This window comes from Balaenoptera borealis (genome assembly GCF_965194805.1).
Source record: "Balaenoptera borealis genome assembly, chromosome: 15".
NCBI lineage: Eukaryota > Metazoa > Chordata > Mammalia > Artiodactyla > Balaenopteridae > Balaenoptera > Balaenoptera borealis.
In genome coordinates, this window is record NC_138871.1 from 5,914,988 (window position 1) to 5,936,941 (window position 21,954).

The following is a 21,954-nucleotide window of genomic DNA, read 5'->3' on the forward strand; positions in this document are numbered from 1 at the left end:
TGCCTTCCCTCGCTCCTCCCCACCAAGTGAGAGAGAGGCAGGAGGGGCGAGGGTACCGGTGCCTTTCTCTGAGCAGGTTCAAGCGTCCTGAGTCTAGAGGGACTCAGAGTGGCCTTGAACGGGGGCGGGCAGGCGGACACGGGGAAACGTGGGCCTCAGGCCGCCGGCTGGAGGATTTGGACGTTCTGTGCGTAGGGGATGGTGTGTTGCAGGGACGGCAAAGTCCCGCGAAGCTGAGGACGGGCACCTGGGTCCCCTTGGAGCTGAGGGCAAGCTGGCTGACAAATGAGAAGTTCCTTTTCCGAACACCGTGGAAGCTTAAAATTGCAGTATGCACAGGATTTTGTATTTATGTCACTGGAGAGTCACAGACCCCTGGAAACCTTCCCGTGGCGCCCAGGTCCACAGGTCTGGCTTCGCGCACGTCTCTCGTTTTCTCTAAAACGAGTGTAGCAGCGGCTGCCTGGCCCTCCTCCCAGCGTTTGGAGGCAGACGAGCTGGTGTGACAGTTGCTGCCACGTGGCCGGGGGCCCCTGGAAGGTGGCAGGTGTCGCACGGTGCCCAGGGGAGGGTAACCCTGTGCTTTTCCGGTGGGTGGGGTGCCCAGGTTTCTGGATCACATCAAGAGCGAGGACAGCCCTGGACCCCGGCTAGGCAGCCACCATGCCTTTTTCTCGGATGGCCAGGAGCCCTGTCCTGTGACCGACATCGCCGACCTGATCCGGGACTCCTACGAGGTACCGGCGCCCCATCCCTGCCCCGCCCCAGCTCTCTTGGGAGATGGGCTTCCAGGGAGGTTTTCCAGGCTACCTCTGTTTCCTGTATGGACGCATAAGGGATTGTGTGAGTGAGTGATCCCTTCGTTCCCCGCAGAAATTCGGAGACCAGTCTGTGGCTCAGATTGAGCACATGCGCTGCAAGCACAGGATGAGGGTCCTCCAGGGCCACGAAGACACCACAAAGCAGAACGTGGTGAGTAGAGGCCTCCTGAGAACCACGGCTCCTGGCGGCCAGGTGCTGACCTGGGCTGCGTCCCCTGCTGGTCTCCTAACAGGAGAAAGCCAGCTTTTTTTTTTGCATTGAATTAACAACTTGACAGGGGTGAGCTGGTGGAGAAACAGCGTGGGTTTAGTTTGAGAGTCAGACAGATTGTGAGCAAACCAACCCCTGTGAGCCTCGGTCTCCCCGATTGTAAAATGAGGATAATACTACCCACCGTATGGGCTTAAATGAGGGACGATATAGAACATGCCTGGCACCGAGGGCCTGCAGTGTTGATGGTTATGCAGGGGGAACTTCCTGCCCAAGCTCGAGCCTTGCTAGTGTTTACTCCCATTAGGACTTAAATGCTTGTCCTGAGTCACGGATGTGTGAATCAGAAAAGCCCTGAGAGAGTCGCCATAAAGTGATCTCTGTGCTGGGAACAGACTCTGTCCCGGGAGGAGCTGGGCGCCTGGCGTCCACCCCAGCGGGACGCGCCCTCTCGGCCTCTGATCCTCCCGGGGGCGGGCAGAGAGTTCACTCCGTGACGGTTTGTTCTTTCCTCAAGCTCCGAGTCGTTATCCCAGAAGTCTCAGTCCTTCCAGAAGACCTAGAGGAACTCTACGATTTATTCAAGGTAGGAAAATCTGGGAGGGTGAGGGAGTGACAGGCCCCAAGCCAGGCCCCAGCTGATGTCATCGCCTGCCTGCGGGAGGGTGCAGAAGCTGGAGGGGTCAGCATGTGCCTGTTGGGTGGCAGCGAGGCTGGAGCGGCCCCACGGCCAGCTCAGGCTTGGCCGTTCCTGCTGGGCCCGAGCACGGATGCTGGTGCGCTCGGCTGAGAGGCCCTCAGTGCTGGTGACACGTCCTTCACTGCCCTAGGCCGAGTCCCCAGTCAGTAGCGGATTCAGGGACTTCTCTGGTGGTGGAGTGGTTAAGAATCCGCCTGCCAGTGCAGGGGACCCGGGTTCGATCCCTGGTCCGGGAAGATCCCACATGCCGTGGAGCAACTAAGCCCGTGCGCCACAACTACTAAGCCTGTACTCTAGAGCCCATGAGCCACAAATACTGAGCCTGCGAGCCATAACTACTGAAGCCCGTGCGCCTTAGAGCCCGTGCTCCGCAACAAGAGAAGCCACCGCAATGAGAAGCCTGCGCACCACAATGGGAAGTAGCCCCCACTCACCACGACTAGAGAAAGCCCGCGCACGGCAACAAAGACCCAATGTAGCCAAAAATAAATAAATTTATTTTAAAAAATACAAAAAAAAATAGTGGATGCAACAGTGACCCTTATTGAAATTATCACCTCGTATACTTTTTTCTATTATTATTTTTTAAAATTGAAGTATAGTTGATTCACAACGTTGTGTTAGTTTCTGGTATACAGCACAGTGATTCAGTTATATGTATATATATTCTTTTTTTTTTTAATATTTATTTATTTATTTGGCTGTGGCTGGTCTTACTTGCGGCACGCAGGATCTTTATTGTTGCCGTGTGCGGGATCTTTTTTTTTTTTTAGTTGCCACATGCGGGATCTTTAGTTGCGGCATGCACGTGGGATCTAGTTCCCTGAGCAGGGATCGAACCGGGCCCCTGCATGGGGAGCGTGGAGTCTTAGCCACTGGACCACCAGGGAAGTCCCATATGTATATTCTTTTTCATTATAGGTTTTTACAAGATATTGAACATAATTCCCTGTATCACCTCAAATACTTTTTAATCATAACCTCACCCACATGACGTGTGTACATATTCTTGTGTTTCTGTGGCTGGTCTGCCTGCTAGTTTATGTTCTGTTTTCCCTTGATGCTGTCATTAACACTTTTTCATGTTGCCATATGGTCTTACTCATTTTTAAATCATTTAAAACCTGTCATGTTGGTAATACTTAACATACTGAACTGTATTTCGACTATTTGGATATTTAGGTGGAAGCCTTGCTGAATTAAATCACCCTGCAAAGACCATTTTCAAGTGCCTTCCTAGAACTTTTCTTGCTCGAAACAGTCAATAAAAACGGGGAAGAGAGGCAGACAGTGGACCCACTCCCGACAGCCTGGCAGTGAAGGGGGAGAGGACAGTCGCAGAAAGCAGGCCAGCCTTGAGGGGTCGGCCACCGGAGCTGTCCTGGTGGTGACTCTTGAGCCGCCAGCACTGCTGCACTCAAATTGCCGCACGCTCAGAATAGTCCTAAGCAGCACTCAGGTTTCCTGAGCAGAGCCGCAGAGGTTGTCTGACCCTCCATGTGGCTGTCGTGTCACATCTCCCTGTGGTCACTGACATGGGTGGCTGGCTTAGCAGGTTCCTGGCACTCCTCACGCCTGGTCCGCAGGATGCGTGATGAGGAGTCCTCAGGCTACGTCTCTTGGAAACATCACCGGGTTTCAAGTTTTATAGTTTCCTCTGTTGCATGAAGAGAAAATACGAAGCCAAAGGTGACTTAGTGTCCCACACCGCCACCTCTCTGACTTTCAAGGAGGGAAAACAGGGAATACTAGGAACACAAAAGCAGGTAAAGAAATGTGTTGTTCAGCATAAAAAGTCTTTCATTTATTTAGGGCTGACTTCTCAATTTGAGAGAAGAAGACACGTCTCACATCTGAATTTATATGACTTAAGAGATTGCCTTAAATTCATCATAAAAATAAGTTTCATTAAGTACTAACTATATCATTAACCTTTCATACAAGGAGTATTTAAAGAAGACAGACAGCTATTTCCTGTGTCCTATTTCTATCTTTTCTGTGAACAATGTGGGTGAAATTTATTTTCATATTTGTTTTTAGCTCTGCAGGCCTTTCATTTGTGTAGAACTAACTATGAATATAAACTTCAGCTGTAAATACAAGACCAATTTCAAAATGCACTTCCAAAAGAAATTCCTGTAAAATAGCGTCATCATCATGGTGTCTAATTCCGTCATACAACCTGAGGGACCTCCTCTATGTGCCCAGAGTCATCCTCACCGTCACAGAACCCCCCTCAGGCTGTCCTCCTCTGCCCCCCTTGCTGCTGACCTTCCCTGAATTTCCTTGGCTTTCATAGTCTGACCTCTTATATTTTAATGCTTCTTTAAGTACTGTGAGGTATAATGGTCCCTAGTTGGGTTTTACACGCATCTCTTGTCTTTTGAATCAGAAATTCGTTCTCCCAAGGGAAAGGGCCACATAGAGATGCCCTTACGTTGTTGTATAAATATGTGATAGGGTCTTAGTAAGGAGTCCACCCCTTAACTTCACTGCACCCTTCCCTAAGCCTGGAACGTACAGCCGTGACCATTCTCTATGTTACCAGGAAACAGTCTGCTCTGTCTTCTTTACATACTCTTTCCTATTAAAACTGAACAGTGTGTACTTAATGAAATCTATTTTTATTCTGAATGGAAAGCAATCTTTCTTTTATGCCTTAATGCAGTTCTTTCTTTTCTTTCAGTTTTATTGAGGTATAATTGACCTACAGCACTAAGTTTAAGGTGTACAGCATAATGACTTACATGTATTGCGAAATGATCCGCAGTAAGTTAACATCCATCGTGTCATATATTGATAGATACAAAAAAAAAAAGAACAAAAATGATGTTTTTCTCGTGACGAGAACTTTTAGGATCTACTCTTCTAGCAACTTTCAAATATACCATACAGCAGTGATAACTATAGTTGTCATGTTGTACATACATCCCCAGGACTTATTTATCTTATAACTGGAGATTTGTACCTTTTTTTTAAAAAAATTAATTAATTAATTTATTTATGGCTGTGTTGGGTCTTCGTTTCTGTGCGAGGGCTTTCTCTAGTTGTGGCAAGCGGGAGCCCCTCTTCATCGCGGTGCGCGGGCCTCTCACTATCGCAGCCTCTCTTGTTGCGGAGCACAGGCTCCAGACGCGCAGGCTCAGTAATTGTGGCTCACGGGCCCAGTTGCTCCGCGGCATGTGGGATCTTCCCAGACCAGGGCTCGTACCCGTGTCCCCTGCATTGGCAGGCAGATTCTCAACCACTGTGCCACCAGGGAAGCCCTAGATTTGTACCTTTTGACACCCTTCATCCCGTTCTATAACCCGCCCCCACTTCCAGCCCCAGACTCTGGTAACCACGAATCTGATCCTTTTCTATGACTTTGGGTTTGTTTGTTTGTTTTAATTTATTTTATTTTTGGCTGCATTGGGTCTTTGTTGCTGCACGCGGGCTTTCTCTAGTTGCAGCAAATGGGAGCTACTCTTCGTTGCGGTGCGCAGGCTTCTCATTGCGGTGGCTTCTCCTGTTGTGGAGCACGGGCTCTAGGTGCGTGGGCTTCAGTAGTTGTGGCATGCAGGCTCAGTAGTTGTGGCACATGGGCTCTAGAGCGCAGGCTCAGTAGCTGTGGCGCACGGGCTTAGGTACTCTGCAGCATGTGGGATCTTCCCGGACCAGGGCTCGAACCCGAGTCCCCTGCATTGGCAGGCAGATTCTTAACCACTGTGCCACCAGGGAAGCCCATGTTGTTGTTGTTGTTGTTGTTGTTTTTAGATTCCACATATGAGATCATATAGTATTTGTCTTTCTCTGACTTATTTCACTTACCGTAATGCCCTCGAAGTCCATCCAGGTTATAAAGCAATGTTTTAAATTACGTAAATTCAGATTTGCGATGTCTGTCCCTTATCCTCTGAAATTGAAAACGGCTTCATTAGTCTTCTCTCTTCAAGTAAGATGGGAACAATATAATACACACTTGATGTCATAGGCTACTTTTGGAAATACTCAGGACCTGAAACAGTGCCTTATGTATTCCATAAACCTGCTCTCGTTAATGATCAGCTAAATTTATTCACTGTTGCTGGATTATCAGGCCCTAGACAGTGTTTGGTTTCTTTAATATTATTTTGCTTGCTTCCATGTTCTGGTTAAGACTTTTATTTTCAAAATTTAATTTAAAAACACAAAACAAAAATATACAAGATTATACCTACTCTCACCATTAAAAGAAGAAAAATAACCATTTTAAGCAAAATTTAAAGGGTCTTATCCTGTCAGCACCTACAATCCCACCTTGTACAGTAATTACTGTTAACAGTATGGTGAATATCTTTCCTGATTTCTTTCTCCTTATACTATATCTCTCTGCAGACACACACAAAGGCAACGTACTCTTACTCTTTTTTTTCCACATAAAAGTGAGATTGTGCTACACGCAGTGGCCTGCAATTTTTATCATGGACATTTTTGTAGATTCAGTATCTACAGATCTTTTCTCATTCTTTTTTAATGGCTGCAGAATTTGATTGTAGGGCTTAACCATACTTTATTAACCATTCACCTGCTGAGGGACATTTATCTCGTTTCCAATTTTTTCTGCTTTATAAACAGTGCTGTACCAAGCATCCTTGTGCCTTTCTCGGGACACCTGGGCTGCCGTTTCTGTAGGATGGGTTCCTTAGGGATGCACAAACCAAATTTTTGCCAAAGTGTTTTAGATTTTTCAAATTTCAGTTCTACTGATGATGTCTAAGAGTGCTCATTTCCTATGTTCCACACTCACCCAGCATTTAACATTATGGATCTTTTAAAATTTTACTAGTTGTGTAGAAAATTGCATTTCATTTTAACTTACATTTGTTTACTTATTAGTGAGGTTGAGTACCCTTTCATAAGTTTATTGGCTAATCATATACTTTCTTGTATCACCTCTTCATATCCTTTGCCTGTTTTTATACTGACTTGTTTTTCTGTAGGATTCTGTGTAAACTGGTTGTACTAGTCCTTGGCCTTTATAACTGTTTTCTTCTGGGTAGGATTCTGAGGGCCTCTAGCATCACAGGATGGCAAATATACACGCAAATTCACAGTGTGTCTTGGGTTTGAGGAATGGGAATTTATCAGACCTTTGTTTCACACTTGAACGTTCTTATGGTACTTTTCATGATTCTGCAAAGGCTATTTAAGGAACACGGCTCCAAATAATATGCAGTAAAATTATAAATGGCATTTTGGTTTCCATCCAAGGACAGGCACTTGGATATTATAGCATCTGTACTTGTTTCTGTGCCATCCTTATGGGCAGAGGGCATTGAAATCGTGAAGAACCCTGCAGTCATTGGGAACTATTTCAAGTGAGTTGAGATGTCCCAAGAGGTGAGTTAGTACAGGTGTAAAAGAAACATTCTAAAGAGGCTAACCTGGTCCTAGGCGACAGGGCCAGTTTTGATTGCTTTAGTTTTCAGTCTATTCCCAAGACTTCAAATTGCCTTTGCTTTTTTTACTTTTAATTTGTTGAATTGTTAATATATTCATGTGGTTCAAAATTCAGAACACATAAAAAAGCACACGGTAAAAAGGCTTGCTTCTCCATCTGGGTCCCTGCCCCCGTTTTCCATCCTCACAGGTTACCAGGGTAAATAGTTTCTTCTGTATCCTATAGATTTGTCTAGTACTTTCTGACTTTCAAATAATATGATTTAAGACAAAATATCAGAATAAAAATTGTATGACTTCAATAATTAAAACTATGGCAGGGGAGTTCCCTGGCAGTCCAGTGGTTAGGACTCTGCGTTCTCACTGCTGTGGGTCCAGGTTCAAACCCTGGTCAGGGAGCTAAGATCCCATAAGCTGTGCAGTGTGGCCAAAATTAAAAAAAAAACAAAACTATGGCAGCTGAACTGTACATTTAAAATTTGTTAAAATAGTAAATTTTGTTAGGTATATTTTGCCACAATGAAAAAAGAAACCTTCATAAAAAAGAAAAAGTTTTTGCTTGTTACTACAGGGTTACCTGTAACTACATGTCTGGTTGGAGTGGTGAGACTGTCAGTTAATTTTTTCTTTTGTTTGTTTTATAATGTTGCTTATTCAGTACTTAGTAATTTTACGAGGCAGAGCAAGTCGGGAGAGAAGGCTGTGTGGGCTTTGGCCTTTACGTGTGCGGCCTCCCACGGGGGCCGCCGCCCCTCACAGACCCCTCTCGCTCCCCCGTTAGAGAGAACACATGATGAACTGCTACTGGGAGCAGCCCAGGCCTGTGGCCCTGCGCCATGACCCCAGCAGGCCCTACGCGGAGCAGTACCGCATAGACGCCCGCCAGTTTGCGCGCCTGTTTCAGCTCGTGTCACCGTGGACCTGCGGGGCCCACACAGAAATCCTCGCTGAAAGGACTTTCAGGCTCCTGGATGAAAACATGGACCATCTGATCGAATTCAAAGCATTCGTGAGCTGTCTCGGTATGACTCCGTGGGTCTTTCCTGCAGTGAGTTCATTTGGGATGTGAGTCTGTGAACACGAGACAAGTAGATTGTCAAGCAGGCACATCCACTCAGTGAAATGGGTTTGGGACTCGCCTGACGTGATTTGGGGATTTTAAAAGTCCCTCTGCAGGCTCCTCTCATGACCACTTTATGTTTCCTAAGGGGTGGTGGGGAGGGGAGCCCAGGCTCTCAACACACATGGTTGTTGACCTTGTTCTCCTGGGCACCCAGGGTGTGGTGGTGTCTGGTTAGGAATGTGTCCTGAGACACATTTTAAAAAAAAAATAAATTTAAAATTGAAGTATAGTTGATTTATAATATCGTGTAAGTTTCAGGTGTACAGCACAGAGATTCAGTTCTACATACATATATGTGTGTGTGTGTGTGTGTGTGTATATATATATTCTTTTTCAGATTCTTTTCCCTTATAGGTTATTACACACTACTGAGTATAGTTCCCTGTGCTATACAGTAGGTCCTTGTTGGTTGTCTATTTTATGCATAGTAGTGTGTGTATGTTAATCCTAGCCTCCTGATTTATCCCTCCCCCTGCACATTCCTCACTCTTGCAGCTAAAGTGAAAATCTCTCAGAAGGTAGGAGGCCAGACAGAATTCCTGAGGTTCTCTTGCTGCTCAGCAGTCAGCAGTCACCACCCTTCACATTTTCCTTTCAGACACATGCTGTCTGGGTAGCGGTACATGAAGTGCCAGGTCAACAGACACTGACCTTACTACGTTCTCTCTACAGTGACTTTGTGTCCTGACACATGTACTTTAACCATATGCATGTACTCAGTCTCTCTCTCTCTTTTTTAATTTTGCAGACATTATGTATAATGGAGAAATGAATGAGAAAATTAAACTGTTATATAGGCTTCATATCCCTCCAGGTAAGAAATTCCAAGTAGAAAAGTTAGGCTCTGTTCTGCCTTGACGTAAATCAGCTTTGTGCATGACCTTGAGGTTCTTCTCTTTTTAAATTTATTTAGACTTGAGGCAACAGATGTTTCTAGTTTGGGGTGGCTGATGACAGATTTTGAGTACCATATTGTATGGCCTATGGCAGGGGTTCCCAAACTCGAGTGTGCATCAGAATCATCTGGAGGGCTTGTAATAATACAGGATACCTGGCCCACCCCAGTTTCTAATCCGCTAGGTCTGAGGACCACACTTGGAGAACCACGGGCCTGTGGAATGTGGGGGAAGACAAACCCTGGTTGCCTTAACAGATGGTTATTTTAGCTTGCCGTTTTTTGAAAAATTGAGGTAAAATTGGTATATAACATTATACTAGTTTCAGGTATAAAACATGATAGTTCAATCTTTGTATACACTACAAAGTGATCACCACAGTGAATCTAGTTACCATTTGTTCCCATAAAATTGACCCCCTTCACCCATTTTGCCCACCCTCCAACCCCTTTCCCCTCTGGTAACCAGCAGTCAATGGGTGTTGTTTTATTTGTTCATTTGTTTCATTTTTTAGATTGCATATATGACTGAAATCATACAGTATTTGTTATTCTCTGACTTATTTTGCTAAGCATAATGCCCTCAAGGTCCATCTATATTGTTGCAAATGACAAGATTTCCTTCTTTTTTATGGCTGAGTAGTATTCCATTGTGTGTGTGTATGTGTGTGTGCAACTTTACTGAATTCATTTATTCCAAGAGTTTTTGGTGGAGCCTTTAAGGTTTGCTACATATGGTATCTGACAGTTTTACTTCTTCCTTCTCTTTTATTTCTTTTTCTTGCCTAATTGTTCGGGCTAACACTTCCAATACTGTGTTGAATAAAACTGGCAAGAGTAGGCATCCTTGTCTTGTTCCTGGTCTTAGAGGAAAAGCTTTTAGCTTGTCACCATTGAGTATAATGTTAGCTGTGAGTTTGTCATATGGCCTTTATTACGTTGAGGTACGGTCCCTAAATAACCACTTTGATGAGAGTTTTTAATCATAAGTGGATGTTGAATTTTGTCAAATGCTTTTTCTGCATCTATTGAGACAGTTGTTTGTTTTTTATCCTTCATTTTGTTAATGTGGTGTATCATGTTGATTTGTGGATGTTGAACCATCCTTACATCCCTGTAATAAATCCCACTTGGTCATGGTGTATACTCCTTTTAATGTATTGTTGAATTAAATTTTTAAAAACCCTCAAAGTATTAGCATCTACTTTTATCAGTGATATGGACCTATAATTTTCTTTGTTTTATTGTATCCTTGTTTGGTTTTGGTATGAGGGTAATTTGGGCCTTGTAAAATGAGTTTGGAAGCATTCCCTCCTCTTCTGTTTTTTGAGTCTGAGAAGTTTAGGTATTAAATCTTTGACTGTTTGGTAGGATTCACTAGTGAAGCCATCTGGTCCTGGGGTTTTGTTTGTTGGGATGTTTTTAATTACTGAGTCAATATCCTTACTAGTAATTGGTCTATTGAGATTTTCTGTTTCTTCATGATTTAGCCTTGGAAGACTGTGTGTTTCTAGGTATTTCTCTTTTTCCTCTATGTTGTTCGTTTTGTTGGTGTATAATTGTTCATATGAGTTTCCTATGATCTTTTGTCTGTTGTACATTGTAACTTCTCTCATTTCTGACTTTATTTGAGCTCTCTTTTCCTTGGTGAGACTAGCTAAAGGTTTGTCCATTTTGTTTATCTTTTCAAAGAACCAGTTCTTAGTTTCATTGACCTTTTCTATTGTCTTTTTAGTCTCTATTTCATTTATCGTTATTAATTTCCCTCTTAGAACTGCTTTTGATGCATCCTATAGAGTTTGGAATTTCTATTTTCATTTGTCTCAAGGTATTTTTTGATTTTCTCTTTGATTTCTTTGTTGACCCATTGGTTGTTCAGTAGCATGTTGTTTAATCTTCACATAATTTGTGATTTTTCCAGTTTTCTAGTAATTGATTTATAGTTTCATACCATTGTGTTTGGAAAAGATGCTTGATATGATTTCAGTCTTCTTAAATTTATTGAGACTTGTTTTGTGGCCTAACGTGATTTATCTTGGAGAATGTTCCTTGTGCACTTGAGAATATGTATTCTGCTACTTTTGGATGAAATGTTTTGTATATATATGTGGTTTAAGGCTGATGCTTCATTATTGATTTTCTGTCTGGATGTTCTATCCGTTAATTTAAGTGGGGTCTTAAAGTCCCCTACTAGTACTGTATTGCTGTCAATTTCTCCCTTTAGGTCAGTTAATACTTGCTTTATTTATTTAGGTGTGCCTCTCTTGGGTGTATAAATATTTACAAATGTTATATCTTCTTGTTGGATTGATCCTTTTAACATTATGTAATGCTCTTCTTTGTCTTTTATTACAGTTTTTGTTTTAAAGTCTATTTTGCCCAATAAAAGTATAGCCACCCCAGATTTCTTTTTGTTTTCTTTTGCAGGGACTGTCTTTTCCATGCCTTCACTTTCAGTTTGTGTCCTTCCATCTGAAGTGAGTCTCTTGTAGGCAGCATATAGATGAGTCTTGGTTTTTCATCTATTCTGCCACTCTGTCTTTTGATTGGAGAATTTAGTCTATTTACACTTAAAGTAATTATTGAGAGGTATACACTTACTGCCATTTTGTTAATTGTATTTTGTAGCTCCTCTCTGTTCTTTTTCTCTTTTTTGCTTCCCTTGTGGTTTGATGACATTCTTCAGTGTTACATTTAGATTCCTTTCTCATTATCTTTTGTGTAGGTTTTTGCTATGTGGTTATCACAAGGTTCACTATATGACAGCCTATATATATAACAGTCTATTTTAAGTTGATAGCAACTTAAGTTTAAGTGTATTCTAAAAACTCTGTATTTTTATTCCCTCGTCCTCCATTTTTTTTTGATGTGATATTTTACATATTTCTATTTTGTATATCCCTTAACCAATTATGGTTTAGTTAATTGTACTATTGGGTTGGCCAAAAAGTTCGTTCAGGTTTTTCTGAAAGATGTTGCAGAAAAATCCAAACGAACTTTTTGGCCAACCCAATGCTTTTGTCTTTTAACCTTTATACTACCTTTATATTGCCTTTATCAGTGAGATTTTGACTTTCATATGTTTTCTTGTTGCTAGTTAGGGGTTTTTCTTTTTCTCTTAAAGAAGTCCATTTAACATTCTTGTAAGGCTGGTTCAGTGGTGATAAATGCCTTTACCTTTTGCTTGTTTGAAAACTCTTTATCTCTCCTTCAGTTCTTTTTTTCTTAAATTCATTTTAGTTGACATAGGACTATTCAAATTTTCTTTCCTTTGTATTTATTTTTAATTTATTTTATTTTTTGGCTGCATTGGGTCTTCGTTGCTGCACGTGGGCTTTCTCTACTTGCGGCGAGTGGGGGCTACTCTTCGTTGCGGTGCGCGGGCTTCTCATTGTGGTGGCTTAGTATGTCGTGGAGCATGGGCTCTAGGCACGCAGGCTTCAGTAGTTGTGGCTTGTGGGCTCTAGAGTGCAGGCGTAGTAGTTGCAACACACAGGCTTAGTTGCTCCATGGCATGTGGGATCTTCCCAGACCAGGGCTCGAACCCATGTCCCCTGCATTGGCAGGTGGATTCTCAACCACTGCACCACCAGGGAAGCCCCCTCTCCTTCAATTCTTTTTCTTTTTTAATAAATTTATTCATTTTATTTAATTTTGGCTGCGTTGGGTCTTCGTTGCTGCGCGTGGGCTTTCTCTAGTTGTGGTGAGCGGGGGCTTTTCTTCATTGTGGTGCACGGGCTTCTCATTGTGGTGGCTTCTCTTGTTGCGGAGCACAGGCTCTAGGCGTGCGGGCTTCAGTAGTTGCAGCACGCAGGCTCAGTAGTTGTGGCTCGTGGGCTCTACAGCACAGGCTCAGTAGTTGTGGCGCATGGACTTAGTTGCTCCGCGGCATGTGGGATCTTCCCAGACCAGGGCTCAAACCCATGTCCCCTCCATTGGCAGGTGGATTCTCAACCACTGTGCCATCAGGGAAGCCCAATCTCCTTCAATTCTGAATAATAACCTTGCTGGGTAGAGTATTCTTGGTTGGAATTTTTTTCCTTTTAGCACTTTGAATATATTGTGCCGCTCCCTTCTGGCCTGCAGTTTCTGCTGAAAAATCAGCTCATAGTCTTATGGGGGTTCCATTGTGCATAACAAGTTGTTTTTTTCTTGCTTCTTTTAAGATTCTCTCTTTATCTGTAACTTTTATCATTTTAGTTATGGTGTGTCTTGGTGTGTGTCTCTTTGGGTTCATTGTATTTGGAAATCTCTGGGCTGTGGGAGAGTCCCATGGGACTGTAATTGTAAACCGTGCTGACCTCCAGACCAGGAGATCTGGAGGTGCTCCCCAGGCAACAGTTACAAAAATCATGACTTCAGATGAGTGTATAAGCCCCTCGGGAGGTACCAGTGAGCTGTGGTGAGGCTAAGAGAGGGTGCAAGGGTTATGCCTCCCTGCCCACATTCTGAGTGCGCCTCTGTAGCCTCTAGGTGTGTGGCAAATCTAAGCCCGTCCCTCAGGTTGAAGCTCTAGGACAAGTAAATGGGCCCTGTTTTGCAGGTGGGCTGGGGGTGTGTTTCAGTCTGTTGCCTGTGCAGTGCCCTGGGGCTGGTACCTGCCCAGAACTGTCTTTCCGACTGTTACAGTCCTGTGGGGCCCCGGAACTCATGCCCTACCTGGCCACCAGGGCCAGGGGATTAAGGGATAGACCACGTTCATCTGCTGGCTTTTGCGAGGCTGCAGGAGAGAGGGTTGAGTATGGGGCACACCTGCAGCTTTAGTGATGCAGGTGAAGAGCCCTGGGGCGGGGCACTCCTGTGACTTCAGTGAGATGTGCGCCCACCTCCACTAGCAAGGTATAGGTAGAGTGAACAAAGGGAAAAATGGTGCTTCATTCCCGAAGAAAGTTCCACCTGTCTCTGCCCCTCCAGCAGAAGCTTTAAGATTAGCAAATGGGTCTCCTTCACGTGCAGTCCAGGCACTTCTTTAACTGCTGCCTCTGCGCTGGGTCCTAGGACCAGTGAGACCCTCACTAGGAGTATCTCAGATCCCTAGACTCCCCAGGTCCCTGGGACATAAACCCCCCTTGGTTTCCAAAGCCAGACAGTTTGGGGGCCTCGTTTCTCTGGTGCTGGCCCCAGGGGCTGGGGTGCCTGATGCGAGGCTCAAACCTCTCGATCCTCGGGGAATAGCTCTGGGCCTTTGAGACTCCTCCCTGCTGAGGGTCGCCTGGCCGGGGGTGGGGGTTTTGGTGAGGCTCTGTGTCTGCCTCTCCCACCCATCTCCGTGTGGCCCTTTTACCTCTTGTTGTGGAGGAGCGGCTCAGCTAGTGCTGTCCTTTTTTAGCAGTGATCGTTCTAGATGTGGCTGTAGTTTTGGTGAGTCCATAGGAGGAGGTGGGTCCAGGAACTTCCTATGCTGCCATCTTGGATTGCCCCCTGCCCCCCCATCTGAGTAGGTTCAAGCTCTGTGACCTGGTTTTGTGCTGACGTGACACAGTTTCTGGCTCCTCGGCAGCCCCAGCTACAGGTTTTGAAGGAACGTGTCATTTGTCCAGCGTGTAAGACCGTCCTTCCTCCAAATTTAAGCAGTGGTAACCAGACACAAAGAAAGCAGTTTTGAAACCTGTGAGATTAGGCTTGGCATTTCCCTTAAGGTATTCCTTGGATCTCTGAAACTGACAGAGGTAGATTAGGAATCCCAGAGGGTCTCTGGGCCCCAGTGCCATGGTTCTGGTGGTGGATGGTTTCTCTGATAGAACTTTCTAACATGGGGCCCTGGGGAGGTGGTGAGCTGTGAGGTGTCCAGGTCCTCGAGATCCTGGTGGCTTTTAAGACTCACACCTATACAGAAGTTGAAAATGCGTGTGGACGTTACTTGTGGGCTTCCTGAGTACACTTCCTGAGCTCAGCCGTTACGGAGTTGGCATCTGTTGTGCACGGGATGCTTATGGGAACACCCTCCGGCAGCCACACACAGCTCCTCCGCTGCTTTCTCATGGACTCGTTACTTTAGTACAGACGGTTGAGCATCTAAAGTTCCTTGCCTTTTATTGAGTTTTGTTTTTCACTTAATTTGTATACACACACACACACACACACAGTTTTTCAGATTCTTTTCCATTATAGGTTATTACAAGATATTGAATATAGTTCCCTGTGCTCTACAGTAAATCGTTGTTTATCTACTTTATATATACTGTAGTGGTGTGTATCTGTTAATCCCAAAATCTCAATTCATCCCTCCCCCTCCTTTCCCTTTTGGAACTGTAAGTTTGTTTTCTATGTCTGTGAGTCTGTTTCTGTTTTATAAATGAGTTCATTTGTATTTTTTGAGATTCCACATATAAGTGATATCTTATTTGTCTTTCTCTGACTTACTTCACTTAGTATGATAATCTCTAGGTCCGTCCATGTTGCTGCAAATGGTATTTCATTCTTCTTTATGGCTAATGTTCCAGTGTGTGTGTGTGTGTACACACACACACATACATACACACATCTTCTTTATCCGTTCATCTGTTGATGGACATTTAGGTTGCTTCCATGTCTTCTTGGCTATTGTAAATAGTGCTGCTATGAACACTGGGGTTGCATGTATCTTTTCGAATTATAATTTTTGTCTTTTCCAGACATATATGCCAAGGGTAGGATTGCTGGATCATATGGTAACTCTAGTTTTAGGTTAAGGAACCTCCATAGTGACTATACCAATTTACATTCCCTTGCTTACCTATATTTAATATTTGAATTTTTGATGCAGTTAAAAAAAAAAGTCTTAAGAATGCAGACAACCTAAAACCTCTGTTTAAATGCATCAATTTGACAGGGCCATGAAGATCCACAATACATTTAGGCACTTTTCATTTAAATAGATTTAATTTTAACAAATATTTACTTTCCACCCTCATGAGTAACATTTTGATTAAAGGTGGAACAAACACTAGTGGGAAAAAAAGCGTAACTCACTAATGAGGAAGTATGCGGAGGACTACAGGTTTGAATTTGTGCGCCCGCCGAAGAGTGACGTCTTACTTGCCTGATGGGAGGTGGAAAACCAAACAAAGCACATCAGCCTCTGGCCTCAAACACCCGCCTTGTGCAGAGCGCGTCGGAACTCTGCGAGGGTCAAACAGGAGGCAGAGGGCTTTGTCAGATCACTTGCAAAGGTATCTGATGCCATCTCGGGAAGCAAAGAAGCCCTAAGCCCAAGGCCTCACAGTTTTTGAAGAGCTCAGTTTATTGGCTCCATGGTGACTACAGCACTGTTTAGCAAATAGAAGAGAAATATTCCAGATGATCTGATACCAAATTAGGTGACGGAGGGATGAACAGTATTCTAGAAGATTACTGAATCGGGAGTTTTCACTGCAAATTGCTAAATCTGTAAGTATGGGTCATTTCACTCAGCTAATTACACTGATTGGACATCCAGAAGGCCACTTCCTGGAAGAACATTAGATTCATTAGGAAGAAGCATCAAAACAAGCTACCAAGAATGACATACCAGAGTTGGTAAATGAACACAAACGAACGAGGCACCGGAGGCCTCCTGTAAAGACAGCACGCTGAGCGGAGCTGATGGCACGGTTCTGCTCCTCCCGGGAACTCTGCGATTCGGGAAATACGTTGTTGGGCTTGCAGAGCAGCTCCCCAAAAGGTGTCCCTGCTGGTCCGGATCCACGTTTAAGTGACGTTCTTAAAATGCTGAATCTAATAAAATTCGAGCAAAGGTCAACTTATCACAGGATCCAAAAATGATAGTTTGCATCTAATAACTTAGGCAGTTCTGATGTCAGCTACATCAGAAATGATACCAGGCACATTCGATTTGGTGAAAGACAGCTTAGGCTAGATGAAAGTCTGTTCTTTGTATTGGGATCCTGAGTTGAAAATGTCACTTGCGGGTTTTGCAAAATATGAAAAGTGTAGAATATAAACCTCCTGAGAAACATTTTGTGAAATTAAAAGATTGCACTGAGCTTTTTAAAAGAGAAAAGCTAGGTGCTTAGGATCCCTAGTATCGTCCAAATTGTCAAGAAGCCACTAAAATGGGATTTATGGTCCCAGCATCCAGGACTTATTGCAGCTCAGGTGATTTTCTTATAGTAGATATCTGAGACACAAGTTGGATACTTGGTTGATTTTCCTATCAATGACTTGGTTATACTGGAATTCCTAATTAATCCAAATGCAAGTCTGTTCCCTTAGAAATTGATTGCTGTTTCTAGCCAACATGGAGGGGCAGAAGGGGGGCAGTGTATGGCTTTTCCCAGAAGGAAATATGTTGGAAAATGGTATTATTTTGATGCCTGTGGTGTCAACTGTGTCTGAAGGCCAACTTGTGTTGAAAGCAGTCTATGTACTCTTCTGCCAGAGAGAAGCAGCTTTCAGTGGAACTGGCTTTTTCCCTCCACAAGCATCCCATTTAGAAAGTGCCGAGGTAGCAGTGATGATGACAGCGTCACAGGGAATGAGTGTGGGCACCAACTAATGAAACTGCGTGAAGCCGCAAGGAGGGTGTCCTGCTCGTGTCTGTTGAAGCGATGTACTTACCCAGACGTGCACAGACATGTGAGATCGGGAGCTTCAGATAACCAAATACAAATCCTTCATCCGGTTTTAACATGTGCAGAATTTGAAGTGAGACACGGTGAAAGCTTTAATAGAACTGTCTCTTAATCCATTTATAGTCTTGAATTATGAATTACACATATATTGGAATGTAAAAATGTTACATTTATAAAAGCTCAAATATCTCATTTTAAAAGGTTGAAAGTACATTTAAAGGTGGTATAAACTCAGTGGTTACTGTATCTTACATTTCTGATAGGAATAGATAGCAGCATGAGTGTTTTCCAGTGAGCGCCAAGACTCCTCCACTGTCCCGTGTCCAGTCCAGATGCTGGTGCTTTCTGTGTGCAGGGACTGGAGAGAGCTTAGCTCGCCTTTCTGGCTCCTTGTCACTGTTGACACTTGACCTGCCTCCTTTCTGGACACTCACCCATCCCTTGAATTAATCGTTCCTCTCTGTGCGCCCATGATATTTGTGTGTATTGGTTCTTCTGTTAGAGCATCTTCTTAGAGTGACTTGTGTACACGTTTTTGTTTGATACACTGAGCTCTTTGAGGATAGGGACCCAGTATCCGCTAGACATCCCAGCGGCTATTACTTGGGAAGCCATTTCTATCGTGACTGCCCCAAGTACCATCCACGGTTTGTAATTTTCCTCCTATTCAGTTTGGATTCTCACATGTGCCACTGCATAGAATTTGTTTTGGGTAAAGTTGGAAAAAAACGACTCAATAACTTTGTTATAAAAAAAAAAAAAAAAAAAAGGACCAACAGAAAAAACAACCAACCCCCAAAAGCCTTCCACCTTCCAAACCCCAGGAACCTACTTCCCAAGTAGGAAGGAGGGTAGATTAATCAAGGCTTTGGTGCCATCTTGTGGATATTTGTTGGATCACAACAGAATTTTGCCTTTGATTTATTCTCAGTGAATGGCTAAATTTAAACCTTTTAAAAATGAGGATCCTTCATCTGCAATCCCTTTTATGATTTTGGTAACAGCTTTACTGATCTATAATTCACATACCATACATTTCACTCAAAATGTAGTCTAATGGTTTTTAGTATATCCAGTTATGCAACCACCATCACAATTTTAGAACATTTTCACCACACCAAAAAGCAAGCCTGTGCCCTTTAGCTGTTGTCCCCAATCCACACATTTCCCGCCCCTGCTTTCTGTCTGTAGATATGCCTATTCTGGACTTTTCATACCGTATGAAGTCATGCCGTATGTGCCCTTTTGTGTCTCACTGCTTTCTCTTAGTATGTCTTCAGGGCTCGCCCGTGGTGTGTCATGTCGGTGCTTACTCCTTTTATTTATTTTTTAAAATTTTATTTTTTGCCGTATTGGGTCTTTGTTGCTGCGGGTGGCCTTTCTCTGGTTGTGGCGAGCAGGGGCTGCTCTTCATTGCGGTGTGCCGGCTTCTCATTGCGGTGGCTTCTCTTGTTGCGGAGCACAGGCTATAGGTGCGTGGGCTTCAGTAGTTGTGGCTCACAGGCTCTAGAGCGCAGGCTCAGTAGTTGTGGCGCACGGGCTTAGTTGCTCCGCGGCATGTGGGATCTTCCCGGACCAGGGCTCGAGCCCGTGTCCCCTGCATTGGCAGGCGGATTCTTAACAACTGTGCCACCAGGGAAGCCCCTTACTCCTTTTATTACAGCTGAAGTGATACTCCAGTGGGCATCCCCCAATTTATTCATTCATCAGTTGAACATTTGGGTTTGTTTTCACTTCTTTGGCTCTTTGGAACTGCTGTGAACATTTGTGTACAGGTTCTGAGTGGATGTATGTTTTCATTTCCCTTTGATATATACCTAGGAGTGGAATTTCTGGGTAAAAATGGCAACTTTATGATTTAACTTTTTGAGGATCTGCCAGACTGTTTTCCAAAATGGCTATGCCATTTTATATTCCCACCAGCAGTGTGTGAGGGTTCTGATGTAATTGTATTTTTGTATATTTCAAGAACACTCATAATGGTAACATGCTGCTTTCAGTTAAGCTTTTTTCAATTTTTGTTAGAAGTTATTTAAGTATAGCAGTATGTACTAATTACTGAAAAAAAAATACCCTCAGTTTAAAGCAGTTACTTGTTAATTCACCATCCAGAAATCTAAGTGTATTTATTTCTAGAATTCCGTATGTGTGCATGTATTATACACACTTATATTTTAGTTTGACAAAATGGGATTTTACCACACATACACTTTTCTAGGTCAGTATCAGCAATGTCCTGTGAATCTGTATATCATTACATCTACAGATATCTGCGAAAAGGCATTACTGGTGTGTGATGTTTTCTTGAAGTACACAGGGTTCATAGACCCTGGGAAGACCCTGCAGCCATCAGGCTGGGGGCTCCTAGCTTCACCTTTAGTTTTCTTACCTTAAAAGCTAAATTACTCTGTCAGTTTTGGTTAAGACACAGTAATTTCTTCAATTTAATTTTTTAAAAATTTTATTTTTTTTTTAAAAAGCGCTCACTGAAAATGACCGAGACAGCCAGTCACCATTGAAGAATCCTCTGTTGTCGACATCAAGACCCCTGGTTTTTGGCAAGTCCAATGGTACATACCTCTTTTCATTATCTTCCGTCAGGCACACCACTGCAATCATTAACGGCAATGGATTTCAGGGCTCTTCTTAGAAGCAGACTAATCTATTCCCTCCCGCCTGGGAGTTAACACTGAGACCACTGCTTTCAGAGGCCAGAAACCTTCCAAACTGCCTTCAACGCCACGACCACTTTACTCTTCATCTTTCAGGGCTCCTCTTGTAGCAAGAGGTCACTCGGCTACCATCATCTATTTGTGGCCACTTTTTGTAAAACAGACTTCTGATCTCTGCTTTTCAGTTTGTATACGGAATTTGCTTAGTGGAATTCCTCATCCCCCTCACCATTCCTTTCTACCTATTTTCCATTTGCTTTCATGGAATTTACTTAAAGTATATATTGTGTTTCCTTTGTCTCAAGGTGATACAGTTGATTATCAGAAACAGCTGAAGCAGATGATTAAAGATTTAGCCAAAGAGAAAGACAAAACTGAGAAGGAGTTGCCCAAAATGAGCCAGGTATGGACTGTATTCTGTGCAGAGAATTCACCATTTTGCCAAGTGACTGGTTCAGAGGTAGGCTTTTTAATTCAGCTGCACCCCCTCCCCCATTACCTCCAAAGCTATAATCAAAGAAAGATCTTATAACTTCTGGGAGCTGAACATTGTGATGTTTAAATGGGAAATATTTAAATTGTGATCCATTCAGCTGTCCAAATATTCAGAGCTCTTCAGAAGGCTGCTACACATTTCATTCTTTGAAGAGTTTAAAAAAAAAAATTTGGCTCCACGCGGGATCTTCGTTGTGGCACGTGGGATCTAGTTCCCTGATCAGGGATCGAACCTGGGCCCCCTGCACTGGGAGCGTGGAGTCTCTTCAAGGACCTCCTGCACTGGACCACCAGGAAAGTCCCTGAAGTTTTTATATCAAATTCATTTACCCAGGTTGTGATGCAGATTTATTCCCTAGAGCGATGGAAGCTATTTGGGGGATCGTGTATACAGCATTCTTCATGTAATAGTGTACTCTTTCCAGTTTCTTGAAAATCACTGACCACATATTATACTGTCCTGATAAGGCTTCAAGTTGAAAATGTCCCTTTATTATAGGACTTAAATCCCTTTAGCAGGTTTTTTTTGTTTTGTTTTCACAAAACAAAAGTGTTGCTCAACTCTGTTGAGTTGCTTTCAAATATTCTACTCTTTGGATATAAAGTCAGTTAAATCTCAGTGTTGTTTGTCCGTCATACCTCAGCTAACAATCGTGGATGTTTCTCCCAAGTCACTAAATACTAAATTAGCAGCTCAACCTTTCTCCTATTCCTGGGGTAATTGTGCAGCTAAGCTCCACCTGAGGCACCTCTATCACACGACGTAAAGACTCTCAGTTTGGGCACGAGTATGAGTGTAGCTTGACACAACGTCAGGCATCACTGTTCTACTTCATTTAAAGGCTGCTTGGCATTCCCACCAGATTACCAGCTCATAATCTCATTCAATCTTAACATTTAGGCTGTTTCCCACCTTTTGCTGTAATAAGCCCTAGCCTAAACATCCTTATAAACAAATCTCTGTGCACAGCCTTTGAATACATTAGTTGTCTTGCTGGGTTAAAGGGTCTAACACTTCTGTATAGACAGCACACGTCTACATGTGTGCTGAAACCCCCTGGACT

At 43.4% G+C, this 21,954-nt stretch overlaps 1 protein-coding gene across 5 annotated transcripts in view; it reads left to right on the plus strand.

The window, feature by feature from the left end:
- The window catches only part of TBC1D8 (TBC1 domain family member 8), a 144,588-nt gene that overhangs the window by 121,375 nt on the left and 1,259 nt on the right, over positions 1-21,954 (plus strand). For all 5 annotated transcript variants that reach the window (XM_082357198.1, XM_082357197.1, XM_082357196.1 and 2 more), the window contains 7 exons: positions 608-737; positions 874-972; positions 1,550-1,618; positions 7,935-8,175; positions 9,025-9,090; positions 20,204-20,293; positions 20,701-20,798. In XM_082357198.1, coding sequence (XP_082213324.1) covers positions 608-737; positions 874-972; positions 1,550-1,618; positions 7,935-8,175; positions 9,025-9,090; positions 20,204-20,293; positions 20,701-20,798 — 793 coding nt within the window. The remainder of the gene's footprint in view (positions 1-607; positions 738-873; positions 973-1,549; positions 1,619-7,934; positions 8,176-9,024; positions 9,091-20,203; positions 20,294-20,700; positions 20,799-21,954) is intronic.